This window comes from Saccoglossus kowalevskii, chromosome 9, assembly GCF_978046115.1.
Source record: "Saccoglossus kowalevskii chromosome 9, keSacKowa6.1, whole genome shotgun sequence".
Lineage (NCBI taxonomy): Eukaryota > Metazoa > Hemichordata > Enteropneusta > Harrimaniidae > Saccoglossus > Saccoglossus kowalevskii.
Window position 1 is genome coordinate 21590166 of NC_140649.1, and position 17513 is coordinate 21607678.

A 17513-nucleotide genomic window follows, 5' to 3' on the forward strand; every position below is an offset into this window, starting at 1 on the left:
TGGTGGTTTTAGTAAATTAGAACAATATTTATATTTTTGTAACCTGTTATTTAAAAAAAAAATCACTCAAACGCGACCAATGCCGTCTATTTTAATAATAGTAGGATTTCTTACTGGGACATGCACTGCGCCCTCTAGACCCGTTTTCATTTATACTTGCATTATTATGACCTGCACACACTGAAGGGATGTATGTCTATGGCGGATGTTCCATTCAAATAACTTGAATATCTGCTTCCTCTGAATATCAACTTTAAAATAAAAAAAAATAACTTTTTACAACTAGTTAAAATAAACTATTTAATCGAGCGTAGATTAAAAATACAATACTTTAACGTTTGCGTTTCGAATGAATCTGGATATAAATGTAAATTTATGAAATATACTTGATGCAAGAGATTGGTCATTAAAGAAATATAACAGTGTTCCTTTCAGCTTTATATCGAACCATTATGACTAATGAATTGTATGTAATTTGCAGATTACAGCTGTTTCAATACAAGAATTAGATTTTAATTAGTATTCAGTCAATAACATAAATATAGTCCATCCATTCTTAAACAAAATATGGGGAAACATAAAAGGCAGCAGCATGTGAGAATTCCTGTTCGAAATATCAAACAAAATGAAGTCGTACGTTGATATGATTGACTGATCGTTGCAGTGAGGTGGTTACTGTACATCCAGACACAGAACATACAGTTCATATTGTTCAATCACTATTATTTAGTATCCATCGTAATCATCAAGACCAGAAATCTGCATTTCTTTTTAGTTCGAGAATAATATGTATAAAACCACCAATGGAGAGACCGATTGAAAATGTAGTTAACTTGTCGGCTATATTAGAATTTCCATCAGATCGGAAAACAAATGCCTGGAAGAAAGAAAAAAAAGGTGTTAGTTATGTTAATATATCCCGTTTAGTAATGTACATACCATATAAGCAGATTTTTAACCATAATGTTCTTGATTATGATTGTCGTAGTTTAACAGGTCACACATAATATGATTTTCATTACGGAATTTCCAGAACCTTTTTCAAAAGTGCTTTGCTACCAAATAGCAATCGTGCAGCATAATGAATACTTTTCACTCAGTGTGGGTGAGTGATTGTTCATAGATTTGTAATCTAAAAGCATCATAACCAATTTGTGATTTGTGATCTAGTAATAGTGAAGTCGTTAATGTATGCATATACAATAGAATCAAATGATTTTTCATTAAAACTGTCTATTTGAAACAATCAATGATGAATATTAGCTGATTTAAATGGAATGACAATTTTGCGTGATTAATTTCACAATTAGCGTGGACAATCAAATACTTACACATGCAGACACAACAATAGTTGCAACACCCAATAGAAAGGAAACGCAGAATGTATGCCAAACGCCCATAACCATAGCGACAATGTCAAGACCACTCAGTTCGTTCAGGCGTCCAATCACAGTGGTCTGTACTGTATGCGGAGTGTTAGATATCTGCAATGAGAAACATTCTTAAAAACAAACTGTAAATCTAGTAACATGAGCAAAACATAGCTATATGACATAATACAGTATCATAGTCATAACATGAATTTCCCATCTCATGCCCCTTCTACAATAGTAGATTGGGTAGTGAAAAATAGAATGCCAACACTCAAACGACAATACACAAACATCAGAATCCACAAGTAAATTTACAATTTCGGAAACCATCGAAGAGGTGATGTGCTTCTAAAATTGTGAGCACATCTTGCAACAACCCGTCACATATTTTGCTTGCGATACACATACGTAAAATAAAGAAGCAAGTTATAAGTGGCCAAAGGGGGGGGATTTATTAAACAGCAGTGGTAATAAATGTGCGGCATTATTGACATGTGAACAGTATGTAATAAGAGTTAATGGCATGCGATTAGTGAACGATCGAAGTTATAGTGTTCTAAGTCTTTGTACATAAATGACCATTCTAAAGAATCAAAAGCTGATGCATAGTCAACAAATAACAGTGCTCCATGTTTTCCAGTTACTTCACACCAATCAATAATGTCACTAATCAAACGAATTTGGTCAGTGATTAACGTGTCCTTAATGAAGGCAATGGCAACCGCGTCTTTAGCCTAGCAGATATGCAACGGCTAGCCAACTTATAATGGATGCCAGTAAACAGTTGCTAAAGTCTCCCAAAATTCATGCAAGATGATATCCCAACCAGGGTTCTTAATTAGAACTATTAAGTAAAATATATTTCTAATTCAACTTATTATCAAAAGTGAATCTATGTATTGCCTGTCAAATGAATGCTTGCAGAGTTTTGGTTTGTGACGTTCGGTCACGTGGTTGACCCTGAAAGTAGGCCATTTTTTGCATTGTGAATTTTACGCTACGCTACATGACGAAATGAAGAAGAATTCCAATTCAACTTCTGATCAAATGTATTTTTTACTGAATAAATGCTTGTAGAGTTTCGGATCATGACATTTAATCACATGGTTGTCCCTGAAAGCAGGTCACTTTTTGTGCTCGACGAAAATTGTTCAAAATATGCTACTGTACCTGACAAATCAGGATTCTAACTCAACTTCTTCTTAAGGCACATGATCGAACGTCATAACCCGAAACTCTGCAAGCATTCATTTGATAGACATACATAGATTCACCTTTGATAATCAGTTGAATTAGAAATATATTTTACTTCGTCATGTAGCGTATTTTGAACATGACTAAAGTTCACAATTTTTGCCAAACACAAAACATGCCTACTTTAAGGGACAGTCACGTGACAACCAAACAAGGTACCAAATTTTGCAACAATGCATTTGATAGCTATTCTAGTGATCTATATATGGTAAAAGTTTAAGCCAAAAAAAATACCAGAGCGGCACTTATAGCGTTACAAAGTTGTGCCAAAAATATTTTTTTTTGAAGCTTGAAACATCTAATTGTTTTCAAGCTGCCCAAGAACTTAAATGTACGTCTTTGGAAATTTCAGATCAACTTTGAAAAAGCCAAAATGTTGGTCTATTCAGATCTTGTTTTGTTTTCATGATAGGTTCAAAGGTATTGCTGAAACTGTGCCGTAAAATATGCGTATATCCGTATTTTTGAGATGCGAAAATTGGGGAAAATGGCCAGAAAACTTTGTTTGTCCGTTACCATGGCAACAATGAGTTTTGTTCTAAACGAAAGCTATTTTGAGGGCTTGTAGACCAAGTACTATAACTGTGCAAAATACGAGCCAAATCTATTTTTGATCCAGGCCACCATTGTTTGATCCTTTACATTTGCTTCAATCAGCTCATCTCTTCTTTGCAGATATTTGATTGTTTTTAGCCGAGAGCTGGAATATGGGGTGCTCCAAGGAAACAGTTAAAACAATTAATTTCAGGATTTGGTTTGGAAGAGAACTGTATTTTAAAAGAGAACACTCTCTCTATACTTCCACAATCAAAATATTGATTAGGAAGCTATTGTTAACTTCAAAATTGCAGACCCTCTTCCAGAATCTGGATGTTCCAAACTCATGGTGATCATGATATGATCAGTGTGAATGCTTGGTGCGATATTTTTTTCACCGATTTAAGTAAACATTCTGGGAACAAAAAATAATCTAGTTTGGAACCAGAATTTTCATGCCTCCAAGGGAATCGAAACTTTGATAGATTGAATTTTCTGTATAAGGGAACTAATTTCACAACATGAACCAAGTTCTAGCAGGATTTATTTATCAAGTCCACTCCCGTGTTTATCAATAATCGGGTCTAAATAGGTGAGGTAAAGTCTCCATTGAAAATGCAGTTAGAGTAGGAGAATTGAGGATTAATTGACTTCTCTACTCGAGTTTGATAAATTGTTTATGTTCCATAGCTTTTAAAACTTTAAAAAATCAAATAATTTGTCAACATATATTTAAAACTCAATTGTATAAATGATCGCTGTTCACCACTGTCAGTTTACTCATATTGAAGAACATGTTTATTTTTTAAACAATTAATATAGTTACGGTATCGGGATACATTAGTAATATATTTACTAATTTTGAAGTATATTTAATCGGTGGTTTTTATATGAGAATACCTGCGAGTAAATAACAGAAACATCCACATTAATAACAGTAAATCATAATAACCCCTCAGGAAATGCACGACGAGACACAATATTGGCAAATATATTGACACAATGTTGACGGCATGACGTCTATATTGCCATGTAGAGAAATATTGGCATGCCAAGGTTGTGTTGGAAATTCAGTATAACCTGGGTTTCTTACCACCATACTTGAAACTACAGTATTTTGCTGATATGGCGATGACGGATATGGCTCGTGTAGCTGAATATTTTGTTGAACATATTGTGGCTGTTTGTCAGTCAGTATTTGACTTGTCTCTGTGGAAAAAATAGAACATATACTAACATGTACACGTGGTAATTAAATTGTACTTGGCGATACAGGAAACAAATTTAAGAGTGCCTCTGCCACTCAATCTCACATACCATGCCAACCTCTTCGAGTAACCACTTTTATATATAGTTACTTCCATATATGTCTGTACACTATATTGGAAGAATGTTACACAAGACCATGCCTCACTTTACTGTACTTATGCAAGTGAGCCCACGACGTAATCTCATCAAATTGACTTTTTCTCGCAATTCATATAAACACACTTCAAATGACAGCCAATCGCAGCCCGTGACGTATTACACACAAGTGATTACATTATATGAATGATAACATTTTGAAAGAGACGAGGACGCGGCGCGGTGCGGCGACCACCACACTTTAACCGCAACGTTGCTATTTATGACCTTTCATACAATACATCTCGGCGCTTGTATTTACAAATGTCGCACACAATAAAACAATAAAAATGAAAAACAAAATGTGGAATTTTCTACAATTTCAGCCTTGGTGACGTAAAACACTTTGTCGTCTGTCGGTTTGAATTCGCTAACACCGAATTTACTCCTAAAGACTAGTCTTATTGAAATGTACATGGAATGCGTGAATTTCTATAGTGTATTTTAGAGTTGATCTTTCGGAATTAGCACAGTGAAATTGTGGATCCTAACATGAAACGTCATACAGCCAAAAAGATAGCTCAGAAGACAGAATATCTATCACATTGCTGAGTTCGAACACACCCTTTTTTGTTTCTTCTTAGCACAGTGAGTGTTTCGTCTTTGATGTCTGGAGATCTGTATAAAAGTGTAGTGTATATCAAGTCTTGTAACTGAGCAATCTGATTGGACGAGTATCACTAGTGTAGCTCTTAGTGTATATATAACTACTGTGGTATTGTGTGATCAGTATAATGTCATGCCACTTTCAGTGTTAAGTTCATAACAACGCCATATCCTTGATTGATAATATAATCAAACGAGTTGCAGTGGACCGTGTGTGGCCAATCCAACCGACCAATACTAGTAGGTGCCACTATTTAAAGAGTATGCAACCTGCTACCCCAAAGCAAAAAATGATGGCGAAGGCTCTGGTGATTATTCATAGTTGTGTTAGTATACCTGTACAGGTTGTCACTGATCAAAGTTGCCAGTTTGTTGGTAATGTTAAGTACAACTTCAAACACATGTGCCAAGAATGGGATTGCGACATTTATTGATTGCATACAGAGAAGCTCCGGAAGCCAACTTGGGATACTTCCCATTCAAGCTGTTGTATGGGAGGATAGTTAGAGGTTCAGTGACCATTTTGAAGGAGCTATTGATGAGAGATATCACCTATCCTGAAATTAATGGTACATATGAATACGTCCCTGACCTACAAAATCGTACTGCGACTGACAGATCCGGTGATCATTTTGATGTACAAAGCCTCATTCTTCTACTATGGGTAAATTGGTACAGTTTTTGATTTCTATAGCCCACGATAAGCTGTGGATTGTATAGCAAGTACCCTACCTATGTTAAGGAACGAATAAATATAATATAGAAAAGTACAGATAAACCGTGCCACGCCGATCTGTTATATTGGCACAAAGTAGAAAAATACTGACGATAACGCAAACTTAATGTTCACTGACGCTACATCCATGCCACTGGGTACAACCACGTGTGTGTATACTGGCGTGATTAAAATCCTACCTACTGACCATGGCAAAAAGGTTCAAGAAAACCTGAATGGTGACTTGATAGAATTACTCCTTTTGCAGCACTGGGAATCATTGAATGATTTGATTCACCCATTGTGTCTATTAAGGAGCTTTAACATTGAAGAACCTAGGTTCGTCAGACCGAAATAGTAAGAGTGGTGGTGTTATAACATTATACTATGGATAGAGTACATAGTTTATACAGCGACATACCAGTATGTGTACTGCGTGATTTGAACTTTGACCTTTGAGTACAATCAAATAGAGAACATCTACGAAACGGTTTCGACCACTATGTCTTTAAACAGTTAAATAGAGAACCAACACATTACACTATTCATGGATTTTCACTAATCGGTGTGAGACTAACGAATAATCCATCCAATTGTAAACGTTCCTGAACTATAACAAACAAAGTAAGTAAGAGTTATGATATTATATACGTCGTGATGGAGTTCAAGCGTGGGTTCTGTTACATTTCATAATTACAAGCTTTTTTGGGATGATGATTATTTACGTTTTCAGAAAATTATTGGATACTACAGAGCATGTTGACAGAGGTCTTAATTACGCATGCTCCAATACAAACAATGAAAGCTAGCGCCTACGAAACTGCGTTCATGAATAAACCATTACAGAAAGCGGCAAGAGTCGAACAAACGTGTATAACAAGTACAAATAACATCCAACGGAGTATAATTAAAAGTATCGTCGCCAGAGAATATTTTAACAACAAGTGTAAAGGAAGCCCACAAACTGTGATTTCTGGAAGACAATCAAACCTTTCCTTACAGATGAGTCTTCAAAAAATGAAAATAATATAAAAGATTAAAACTAATGACACTATTGAGATAAAGCCTAGCGATGTTGCAAATATAATGAATAATTACTATGTAAATTACGATTTGAGGATATTTAGACTTATTTTAAGACCATGGTCAAATGTTGCTACTGCAGCGTATGAACAATGTTTTACAGATCGTCCTAGTGTACAAAATATAACTTAAAATTTCAAAACATGATTTCTCATTACAAAAATTACCCATGCATCATACAGTTGAGAAAAATATGAATGATGTGGACGTTAGAAAGGCTACTGGGTACGAAATGTATAAAAAAGGATGATGAAGAATTATAGATCCTGAAACACTTGAATGTTTGTCTTCACTTCATGACAAATATGTTGTTGTCCCTGCAGACAGATCTGTCAACAATATAGTGTTTGTTTGTAAGAAATACTACTATGAATGCCTAATTAAGGAAGTCTGCTTCACTCGGACTTCTAGTAGCTCTGCATACAGACACTCAACAAAGATGAAATTCTGGCTTACCACTCCGGAGGACACCAATAACATATTCCAATACCTAAGCTGCATATAACACCATATAAAGAAAGATTCGTAGCAGGATCATCCAAGTGCTCTACCAAAACATTGTCTAAAAAAATAACATTTGTTTTTCTACCATCAAAGAGGGTCTTCAAAAATACTGTGGTGTGGTGCAAGAAACCAAAGAACCTTGTGAAAAATTGAAATTACAATAATTTTCAAACGTTAATGCAATTAAAACATTTGATTGTTCTACACTATACACTACAATACCACACGACAATTCAAAACAGCTTTTGACACATATTATTCACCAAACCTTCTTTAGACAGAATGGTTCACATAGATATAAATACATTGTTTTAGGCTACAAATGCACCTATTTTGTCACCAACGAAACGAATGCAAAGTCATTCTATACAGATAAAGACATTGTTGTTATGCTTGAATTCTCAATTGACAACATGTTTGTTGAGTTTAGGGGACACAAACCATCTGCATTTCAATGGAAACTAATTGTGCTTCTTTGTTGGCTGATTTATTTCTTTACTCATATGAAGCAGAATTGTTTAATTTCACGTTCAGGTACATATATGATGTACTATCCTTCAACAATATTACTTTCATCGATTATCTGCCTAGGATATATCCACCTGAACTAGAAATAAAAAAAAACACAGAATCATTTACTTCTGCATCATATCTTGATATTCCAAAGGTCACATCTCTATTAAACTATATGACAAAAGAGATGATTTCGATTTCGCCATCATTAATTTTCCACACATTTCCAGTAACATTCGCGCTCCAGTGTATGGTGTAAACATTTCACAACTTGTTCGCAATGCTAGAGCAAGTTCTCTATTTCAAGCCATTAGACCAAGGCTTCTCTAGAGAGCATCTTGCCAGGACATTTAAACGATTTTTTAGCAGGTATCAGGAGCTTGTAAGAAAATATACTCGTACTGTTACACAGATGGTCTCTGATGTCATTTGTCATATGTAGAAAGAAGATCACTTCCTGAATACGACTTAGTTTGATATATGGCGGTGCCACATTTGAAGCAGGATATGCTCACTCTTTTCGATATACCCGACATCACTTTATGGCTTGGGGTCCAAATGTCATATGGACTTATCTGTGTTTGTGTTGTGTTGTTTGTGTCTCTTGTACAGCTTTTTTTTGTCTATGGACTTTCCCCCGTTAGACATGTGATTTGAATATTAGATTGCTATGATTGTTATTTCTATATTAACATCAATGCGTCTAGAGAAAATTATGCACAGTCAATTATTACCTTTCCGCGATCACATATTAGATCCAAGAATGTCAGCTTATAAAAAGAGATACAACTGTCAACATGTACTTCTATGTCTTATAAGGAACGGAAACTCACATTAGAACAAAATAGATAAACAGGAGCTGTCTTGGTGCACAGGCATATGGCATGTCTATCAATGGATGAGTTTTTGTGGTACAATTTAACGTCATGTAAGCAGCGCATTAAACCTTTTGGCTGTGTCAGTGAATGGTTAGACTTATTGAAAAGGATCCCTTATGGATTCGTTCCTGGGCCGGCTTTGTTCAATGTATTTTTAACTACCTTTATTTTAGTAAGGTGTCTTTATATGGCACAATATTTATGCCAAAGGAACCTATAGTCAAAGCGATATAATACTGTTAAAATGGCCACTATCCACTAAAATACAACAATAGTTTTTGAAAATTAAGCTGGTGACCCTAATTTAAGTCAATATCCTTTTTTATCCGGAAGTACAATTTATTGGAAAATGAATAAATTCTGGGTATTTGCATTCATGAGTAGGCTTCTACCTTAATACGTACAATACTTTAACAATACGTACTGTTAGATACTGCACCCTCAAGTGGCGAATATTTCCATGCTTTTGTTTTATTTATTTTCATCACCATTTATTCTCAGTAGAAGGATATGTATTGTACAACATGTTGACTCTGGGCATACATGACTGAGACCCAGTTCCAAAATTACAGATATGCTTAATTTTGATGAACTTTTCACACTGAAATGAGCGCCATTCAACCATCTTAAATTTTCAAGAAATGAATGCACGTGACATGCATGCATGCATGCGTGCGTGACATGATCGGTCAGGACATGTCAGATATAGATACTGAATGCACACACTTACAAACCATTGTGTTGCACCAGTAATACCCTGATCTACTACATTTCTGTGACTTTTCCTTCCCATGACATATTTGCAGTGATTTTTTTTATGTGAATTTGTTTATAGCCAGTGTATAAAATTTACACACCCACACTTACAATGTATGAAACTATTTTTAACTCTGTGACTTAAAATAAGATAAATTCAAGGTGTCAGAAATAAACTATACATGTGTACATTGTTCATTTATCACAAGTTCAGGGAAGCATAACAAAAAGGGTTTTTTATCATTTAAAATTACACCTACATGTACCTAGACTGAAACCTTTACTTCTACAAATTACTGTTACCTACAAATTATCATGTTACCTCTGACTCTGATTTTAAGTTTTCCTCTAACAATTCAGTCACCTTTAATTTGTTATTAGTTTTTGATCCAATGAATGCAAAAATTAGGATCACTGCTATTTTTGCCCAACAATTGAATTTTGTTAATTATCTATACATGTTTTCATTGTTTTTGTATTTTGCTTTTATCCATTAGTTCATCCAAAATTACCTCAACCAAATAAAATAAATTCTGTATTCCTGGTAACCCTACCTATCCATTTTATGGAAATGTTTATTTCATGCAAATGAATTGAGTTTTTTTTATGCAAATTGGCTAAGGTCATTTCAACAGTGTTGCATTTTCTCAATTTCATGCACTTCCCTAATTGTAGTGAATGACCAGCACCTTTTGTATGAAAGAAATGTATTCTAAATATTAACTCAGATGTCATTTTTAAAATCCGTAAAAATCTGTTATGGAGAAAGATAAAATACAAAAAATAAAATAAAAGTCTCTCCCAAAACTGCACGCTGGGTGCAATCCAAGCTGGCTATCAGATGGACTTACCATTTCAGAAAAACTTTGCATTTTAATGCAACATTAATTTCACTTAACAGGGTAGGTGATTTTTCTGTTGGTATTTTAGCAGTTGAGATTACAAGATATTTGTCAGTATTTTGGGAGTTTAGATTCATAATTTCAAGCTATGATATAGATAAATGTTTATGTGAAAATGGTGTTTCCTATATTGAGTGTTTACTAATCACAAAACAACCATTTCTATCCCTCCAAGTACTGGTAGTTTACAAAGATCCAACTACAAGTCTGGTCTGGTCTACATTCAATTATATTTTATTTGTTTTATTGTTTGTTTTAATTAAACTAACAAACACAAACAACGGATTAACTCCTGTAATATTTGCATCCATTTTCACCAGCTTTCAGACTACCGGTATATACTGGTATATAACACATTTTGTGACAAAGTATACTTTTAATCTGTAAAATAATATTGTTTGAAAAGGCTAATAATATAATAAATATAGTAAACTAATCCGCCCGCCAATCAAACACACACTCTAGAATAGGAACATCCGGAGATTTGTGCGGTCCAGTGAGCCATGTACGGACCGTCGTCAATAGCAACAGAGAGGTTCAACGATCAAAGAAATTCCTGGAACTACTCAATCATTTAGACTTGTGGATTATTTCTTATTGTGAAGATAGCGCTTCAAACTACACTTCATGTTGGCAAGGGAAGCTGGCTCATATTCGTCTCCGTCATTTATGCTGATGAAAAATTTTCCCAGAAGCTCATTCAACTTGACCGGTGGTATGTCTTCGAGGCGCCGCAATTCTCCGGTATTCCGAGTTAGCCACTCGGTACAGCGACGGACATCTCGTTCGGTGGTTTTAATGGTACTTTGCTTCTGGTGTGCTTTTATAAAACCGTCAACTTCGTCTGGTACTTCATTTTCTGGTGCTGGTCCAAGAATTTCATCAAGTTGGTCCTGTCCTATCGAACGCAACCACTGCATAATATCCATTTCGTCTGCTGCAGCCATTATCGTCTGCAGGTTGTCAAGAGAGCCGGTTAACTGGATGCGTAAACATATCCGTCCGCAGTGCCAAACTTATCGATTAACGTGATTGCATGCAAAACTTTGTTACTGCTTATGTAAAATGTACCTTTTTACCAATAAGAATTACCTTTAAACATTAAGATATAAACCCTAAATTCATTATGTTATTAAAGGCATGTAATAAAAATATTACAGCCCGAATATGGGCATTAGTTCCCTCGAGCAATGAGATCATTTGCCCTCCTAACGTCGTGCAAATGATCACTTGCGATCGGGCACAAACGCCCATACTCGGGAATAATATATAATATATAATATTTGGATGTTATTTTGCAAGTGTTATGAGGAAAACCCATCCTTCTTTATTTGTAAAACTTTAAATATGAACGACTTGCATGTGAATCATCACACAACAATTTTAATAGTAGCAAACTACCCTAAATGGTTCATTTTGGTTCAACTTATGTGTTGTTTTTAATAACAGAACTTAGAAGTACCGTACTCGACCGCGTTAGCGCCCAGGGGCCTCAACTCAGAAAATCACGATTAATAATCAATACCAATTCAAAACATAGTATGTGTACATACTGTAGAACATGTTGAAATGTCTACACATGCGTACCATTTTAGCGAACCTGACTGAATTTAATTTAAGTGCCAACAATCTTAGTGTGAGAAAATACTTTATTTTAAATTAGTGACATTTTGATATTACAGATCAGATAAAATAGCTTAAATAACTACTAACCAAAATTTGTGATTGACTAACTTTTTTCAGGATTTCATAGAAATTCAAATTAAACCAAGTCAGCTTTGGCGTGATAGATATTTTGAGGACTACATGGTGATTGTAAAATAACTTCAAAAAGGCAGCAATGTCACAAGATGTTGAAATCGACAAATACAAGAGTATTCAACCTTTTTACAATGAAGCAAAATTTGATTATGTCATTTTTCACAAAATAATCATTTTTTTTACAAACAAAGAAATAAAGAAAAAATAAAAGATGATGTACAAAACTACATAATACCTACAATGCTTATTATATTCAGGCATCCCCAATAAATTTAAAAGGGAACCGCTCAATCCCATGGATTGCACCAAAGAATCATGGGACAATATTGTTTATGTTGTTAATCTATCTTTTGTTATCCATTGTAATTTTAATCCAGAAAGTAAATTTGTTGTGAGATTAGGCTTAACTGGAAGCAGGATAGTTTTTTTGCATGAAAAATGTAAACACCTATAATCGGAATAAATTTTACAAGAAACCATACAATCTATATATGTTTAGAAAGCTCTTGACTTGTATTTTCCTACTATTAATATTTTGTGAACATTGTGTTTGTTTTAGCGTCACGTGATTCTGAAAATCAGCGGCGCTGATAATTTAACTAACGTAAATAAAATTTTAATTGTCATCTCTACAGTCATTCATGCGATCAAAAACTTTACACTGTTTTGAAGCAAAGGTCATGAAGTTTAAATCCGTATTTCTATTTTTTGCATTAAGTTTTTTTTTCTTTCCGAAAATCACAAATTTCAAGCACGTTTTTTGGTGTTAAAGTTAGAGTATACCGGTGGTTGAGGTAACCCCTAATAGCTTGACAGTTTCACCAGAGCGCGCCGTCCCTTTCCAGTCGCTCGCATTCCAATGGCAGCCTTTCTATTTATTTCGAAAACTGCCCCCTTCTTTCGGGATGACGGGAAGCTAGGCTGGCTCAGTTTCGATCGAACACAATCTCCTTGCGTGCAAAGAAATTCAAACTGACTGCCTAGACCGTGACGCCTGCGCTTTACTATTGAAATATTGCCTACTTTGTAAAATTGACAAACCTCTTTTTCTAGGGCGCCATTCAACAGTGACATGTCAACGAGTCGAATCTCGCCGTCTTCAAACGATCGGCCGTGACATTCACTCTCACTTTCTTCTTCTACGTCGGAAGGTAACAATATTTTCCTGCGAGATACAGACATCTCTCGAACGTTTTGAACAGGAGTATCACCCACTATATCGAAGTCTGATTCATCAGACTCTCAGTGTCACGGTAAAACTTTCTTCGCCCACTTCATGGCTGACACTGGTTTCGACGGGGAAATACGTTCTGTACGAACCCAGCATCGTCTCTTTCAACATCTTTTTTGACAGGAGTGATCATTCTGTTGACGTTTTTCTTTCTTCCTCGCTTTCTTTTTCTTGGAAATTTTCGCGTGTTTACTATCTCGTCCATAATTAGTGAATGACAACTAAACTAAAGAATTACTGATAACCCTCTCCTTCTTTGCATATTTTGCACACTAATGAAGGAAGCTGCCCTGTTTTTTAATTGGTGTGAATAGAATAATTGTAAAATGTGACCCAGTGATGTATGCCGGCATGTAGCATTTCCTGTGCTATTAAAAATCAAATCCCGCAAAACGCTACTATTTCGTTGCCGTGCATTTTGTTCGCATGAGAACATTAGATAAAACAACCAAGTATTTATCAGGCAGATTTATTACATGTAACATAATTTACGAATTTAGAAAAACCTAAGCATGCAAGTATGCCTACTTGGTGAAAACTCCTCTGAAAAATGGATTATATAAACCAGGTCCAAGCATATTCTTATCATTGATCAACTTTTACATGTAGTTTGTGGCCTGTTATCAGAATTTTCATGCAATGCATAGCCACCACAGATGACCGTATTTTATTGTTTGCAACCATATTTTGTAAAAGGGAGCCTCCTCCCAATGTAACTGCATTACTTCTGGACTAAGAAAGTAACCCCGTGGTCAGACACCTTTCAATGACAAAGCCAAGAAAAAATATTACAGAAATTTATTGTAAGTTTTTATTCTGTTAACATATAATTACATTGAAGTGGTACATTTGTCATGATTTATATTTCAGCCTAACGATGGTTGCCATGGCATCTACTGATAGGGGTTAAATGACGAGGTCAGTCAGTTTGACAGTGGTTGCCATGACATCTACTGATATAGGTTAATGACAAGGCCAGATGGCGAGCTAGTCGAAATCAGCCAAAGACATATTATGAGTCTGCAGTTTTTAAAAGATTACAGTACGGTAGCTGTAATCCTAAACCAATGTTGTTTGCAATTTTAAACTCATGTGGTATCTTTGTGGAATGTTATTGCAAGACTATTACCCCATAAATATTAGTTAGTGTTGACAATATAATAGTGGTTTTCTAAATAGCTTGACGATTAATCAATTGATTATGATGTGTAAAACTTTCATGTGATTGGTTGTTTGTTTGAAGGCAAGGCCTTGGAGTCTCTTATACTGATTGTAATTGGTTAAGGAGTGACAAGAAATAAAGAGTGATTTAATGCTGTCTCGGGTGAAAACCGGGGACTTGGCAGAGAATCGTTTGGAACATGAATGGCGCTTGTGTGTGTTTCTTGTGAGTCTAGCGTGGAAAACGACCGAATCCCGGTTACCTAAGTGAAAGGTTTTTTAACATCAAAAATACCTATCACACATTCATGTACTTTTTTATTTATTCAAAATGTGGTGTTCAAAAGCGATTGTTTTGTCTTTGCTGTACTTCCTGTCTAGAAAGGCAGCAGTGCACACATCTTATCAGCTGTGTGTAAACTACAAACAGATATCTTATCAGTTGTTTGTAAATAGCAAATAAAGAAAGTGGCTCAACTTAAAACTATTTACCCTCAGTTCAGTTATGTTTGTAACCATGCATATTAATGAGATGCACTAGTTTGGTGTACACTGGATAAACAAAAACTTGGCCATTTGTTTGCACACAAGAACAAAATCAGTTTACTTGTACAAGATATTTTTTTTCAATAAAATAAAAACACCAATGTATGTAGCATGCCTTAGGGAGCTATTCGTGTGATTTTCAAAAAAAAATGTGAAAAGTGCCCAAAAAACTATTCTGCTACCTTAAGTTGCTCAGGATTACATCAATCGTCAATATTTTCTCGATCTTAGTCGTTTTCACTGGCTCCTCACCCAGTGTTCCACAGCAGCTACTGCATATACTATAGCCCATAGAAATACATTGTGCAGCAGTGTCTTGTCAAGGCAACATAGAATTTTCTGTGAAGTTGCCCCCGCCCCTAATATAGTGCAGTTGTGAGTTCAAGATTCTGACTTTTATCAAAATCTAGATCAGAATGTTTTGTCAAATCTGTTTGATCTGCACCTTTTATCAAAATGATAGATGAAAGTTGGATCATAAATCATTTGCATATTTATTGGTAACCATAAGTTGGCAGTAACAGATAGGTTTGACCTTTAGTGAGTACAATCTGTTTGGACATAGAGGGATTGTGACTTATTCCTAAAAGTGTTCTAAAAAAAACTCGTAAAAAATCAACACAAATCTGTTAATACAGAAGAAAGTCTGTCCAAAATAAAACTGTGCAGAAAAGACACAGCGAAAATAAATTTAAAAAAAAAAAGATCACACTCCAGCCACCCCATGATTTCAAATAGCTGACCACGTACTTGTGTCACATTTTCATTCATTCAGGGTAATTTGTTTGCATTTTTGTCAAAAATCGAATGTAAAAAAGGAGTGTTTCTTCCACGAAATGCTGGTAATGCGTCACCGTACAAACGTCCCATGTCTTGGGCGTAAATAATAAAATACAACCTCCGTTTGTTCGCGATCAACACAACATTTTATAAATCGTCAAATGTAGGTCCATATCACGAAGGAAACTGGGCATGTACGACTTCAGACGACTGTGTAATTTGCGAGAAACTCGCGAACTAAAAGCGAAATGTGATAGATGGGCCGAAAGTACTGCATAACAATGCACAACAATTCTGTCTCGACCCATAGAGCGAAATTGATTTCGCCCTGACTGTTACTTCTGGATATACTCTGTCCTACGACAAATGTGAATGTACTTACCGCTTCCCTTCTGTTCCATTGCGCGTAACAGACCTGATAACAGTCGAAATTGTGTGGTAGAAAGTGTAAAATACGTGTGTTTACAGCAAACGTTTCCGCCAGACGTACCACCCGATGTTGGTTTATTTTTTATGTGACGTCAGCCATCGTTTGCTCATGCGCAGTACGGTCAAGTCTCTGAAGGAGATACTCGTTCGAACTCCGCACAGTTCGATGCGCGTTACTTATCATCACTGTATGTGTTAGTAATATATGTTATCGGGCCATGTGAGGGAAGATGGTGTGTTCTGTGCATTCTGTGGTCAGTGTAACGCTATTTCTGTATATCTGTAGATTACTCCCATGATTATCATGTATTTCTCCATACTAAAGCATCTAAACTTATTAAGCAATATGTGCTCAAAAGACAATACCCAGAGGTATCAGAAATCAACAATTATGATAAAACGAAGTTCTTTCGAGTTGATCAACGAGTAAACACGAATGATTCAGATGAATGTGAAGGGACATTTTTCGTGAATTAGACCTAGAAACTTCCAGGAGTAAACATTGGGTAATACAAAATACGTAGCGTAAGTTACGCCCCTATCGGTCAATACTAATTTTCTACCTTCTATTTTCAGCTTGAAATACAACCATGTTGATACTGTTCAGGCCCCTACAAATCACGGAGCTTTTTTATGTTTTAACAATAAAACTTACAGTGACTGGAAAGTATGCATAGTATTTATTTAATAATCAATTTTCTAATTATTAGCTATTTCATTAAAGTATAGGAGAAAATAAGTATAGTGGTTGGTTAAAATTGTCGATTTTTTTTTACCAAGCCATGTTACAAAACACATTAACAATTGACAAGTCATTTTGGATTTCTTCATGTCCGTAAAATTTCAATCATTAGCCCCCGTGTGTGCGAAGAACAAATAGAATGTGTGTATTAGTGTATGTGTGTCTCGGAAACTACTAACTTATGGGCAGATTTTTGATCAAATTTTGTGCATATTAAGTAGATAATTTGCCTATTGTATGATTTCAGCCTGTGTGGGCAAAATCTCGAAAATAATCAGAACAGCTTTTGTTCAAATTTGCTAAATATTGGTGCTGAACATCTCCTGGTTAATGTTTAT

General features: G+C 35.3%; 1 protein-coding gene across 1 annotated transcript; it reads right to left on the reverse strand.

Moving 5' to 3' along the window:
* Positions 1-273: 273 nt before the first annotated feature.
* LOC144355683 (uncharacterized) lies at positions 274-16515 on the reverse strand. Its single transcript, XM_085503779.1, has 4 exons — positions 16387-16515; positions 4258-4373; positions 1332-1484; positions 274-877 (listed from the first exon to the last, which is right to left on the reverse strand). Exons 1-4 carry the CDS (start codon positions 16403-16405, stop codon positions 746-748), a joined length of 420 nt encoding a protein of 139 aa, XP_085359905.1. The 5' UTR covers positions 16406-16515; the 3' UTR covers positions 274-745.
* Positions 16516-17513: the final 998 nt, after the last annotated feature.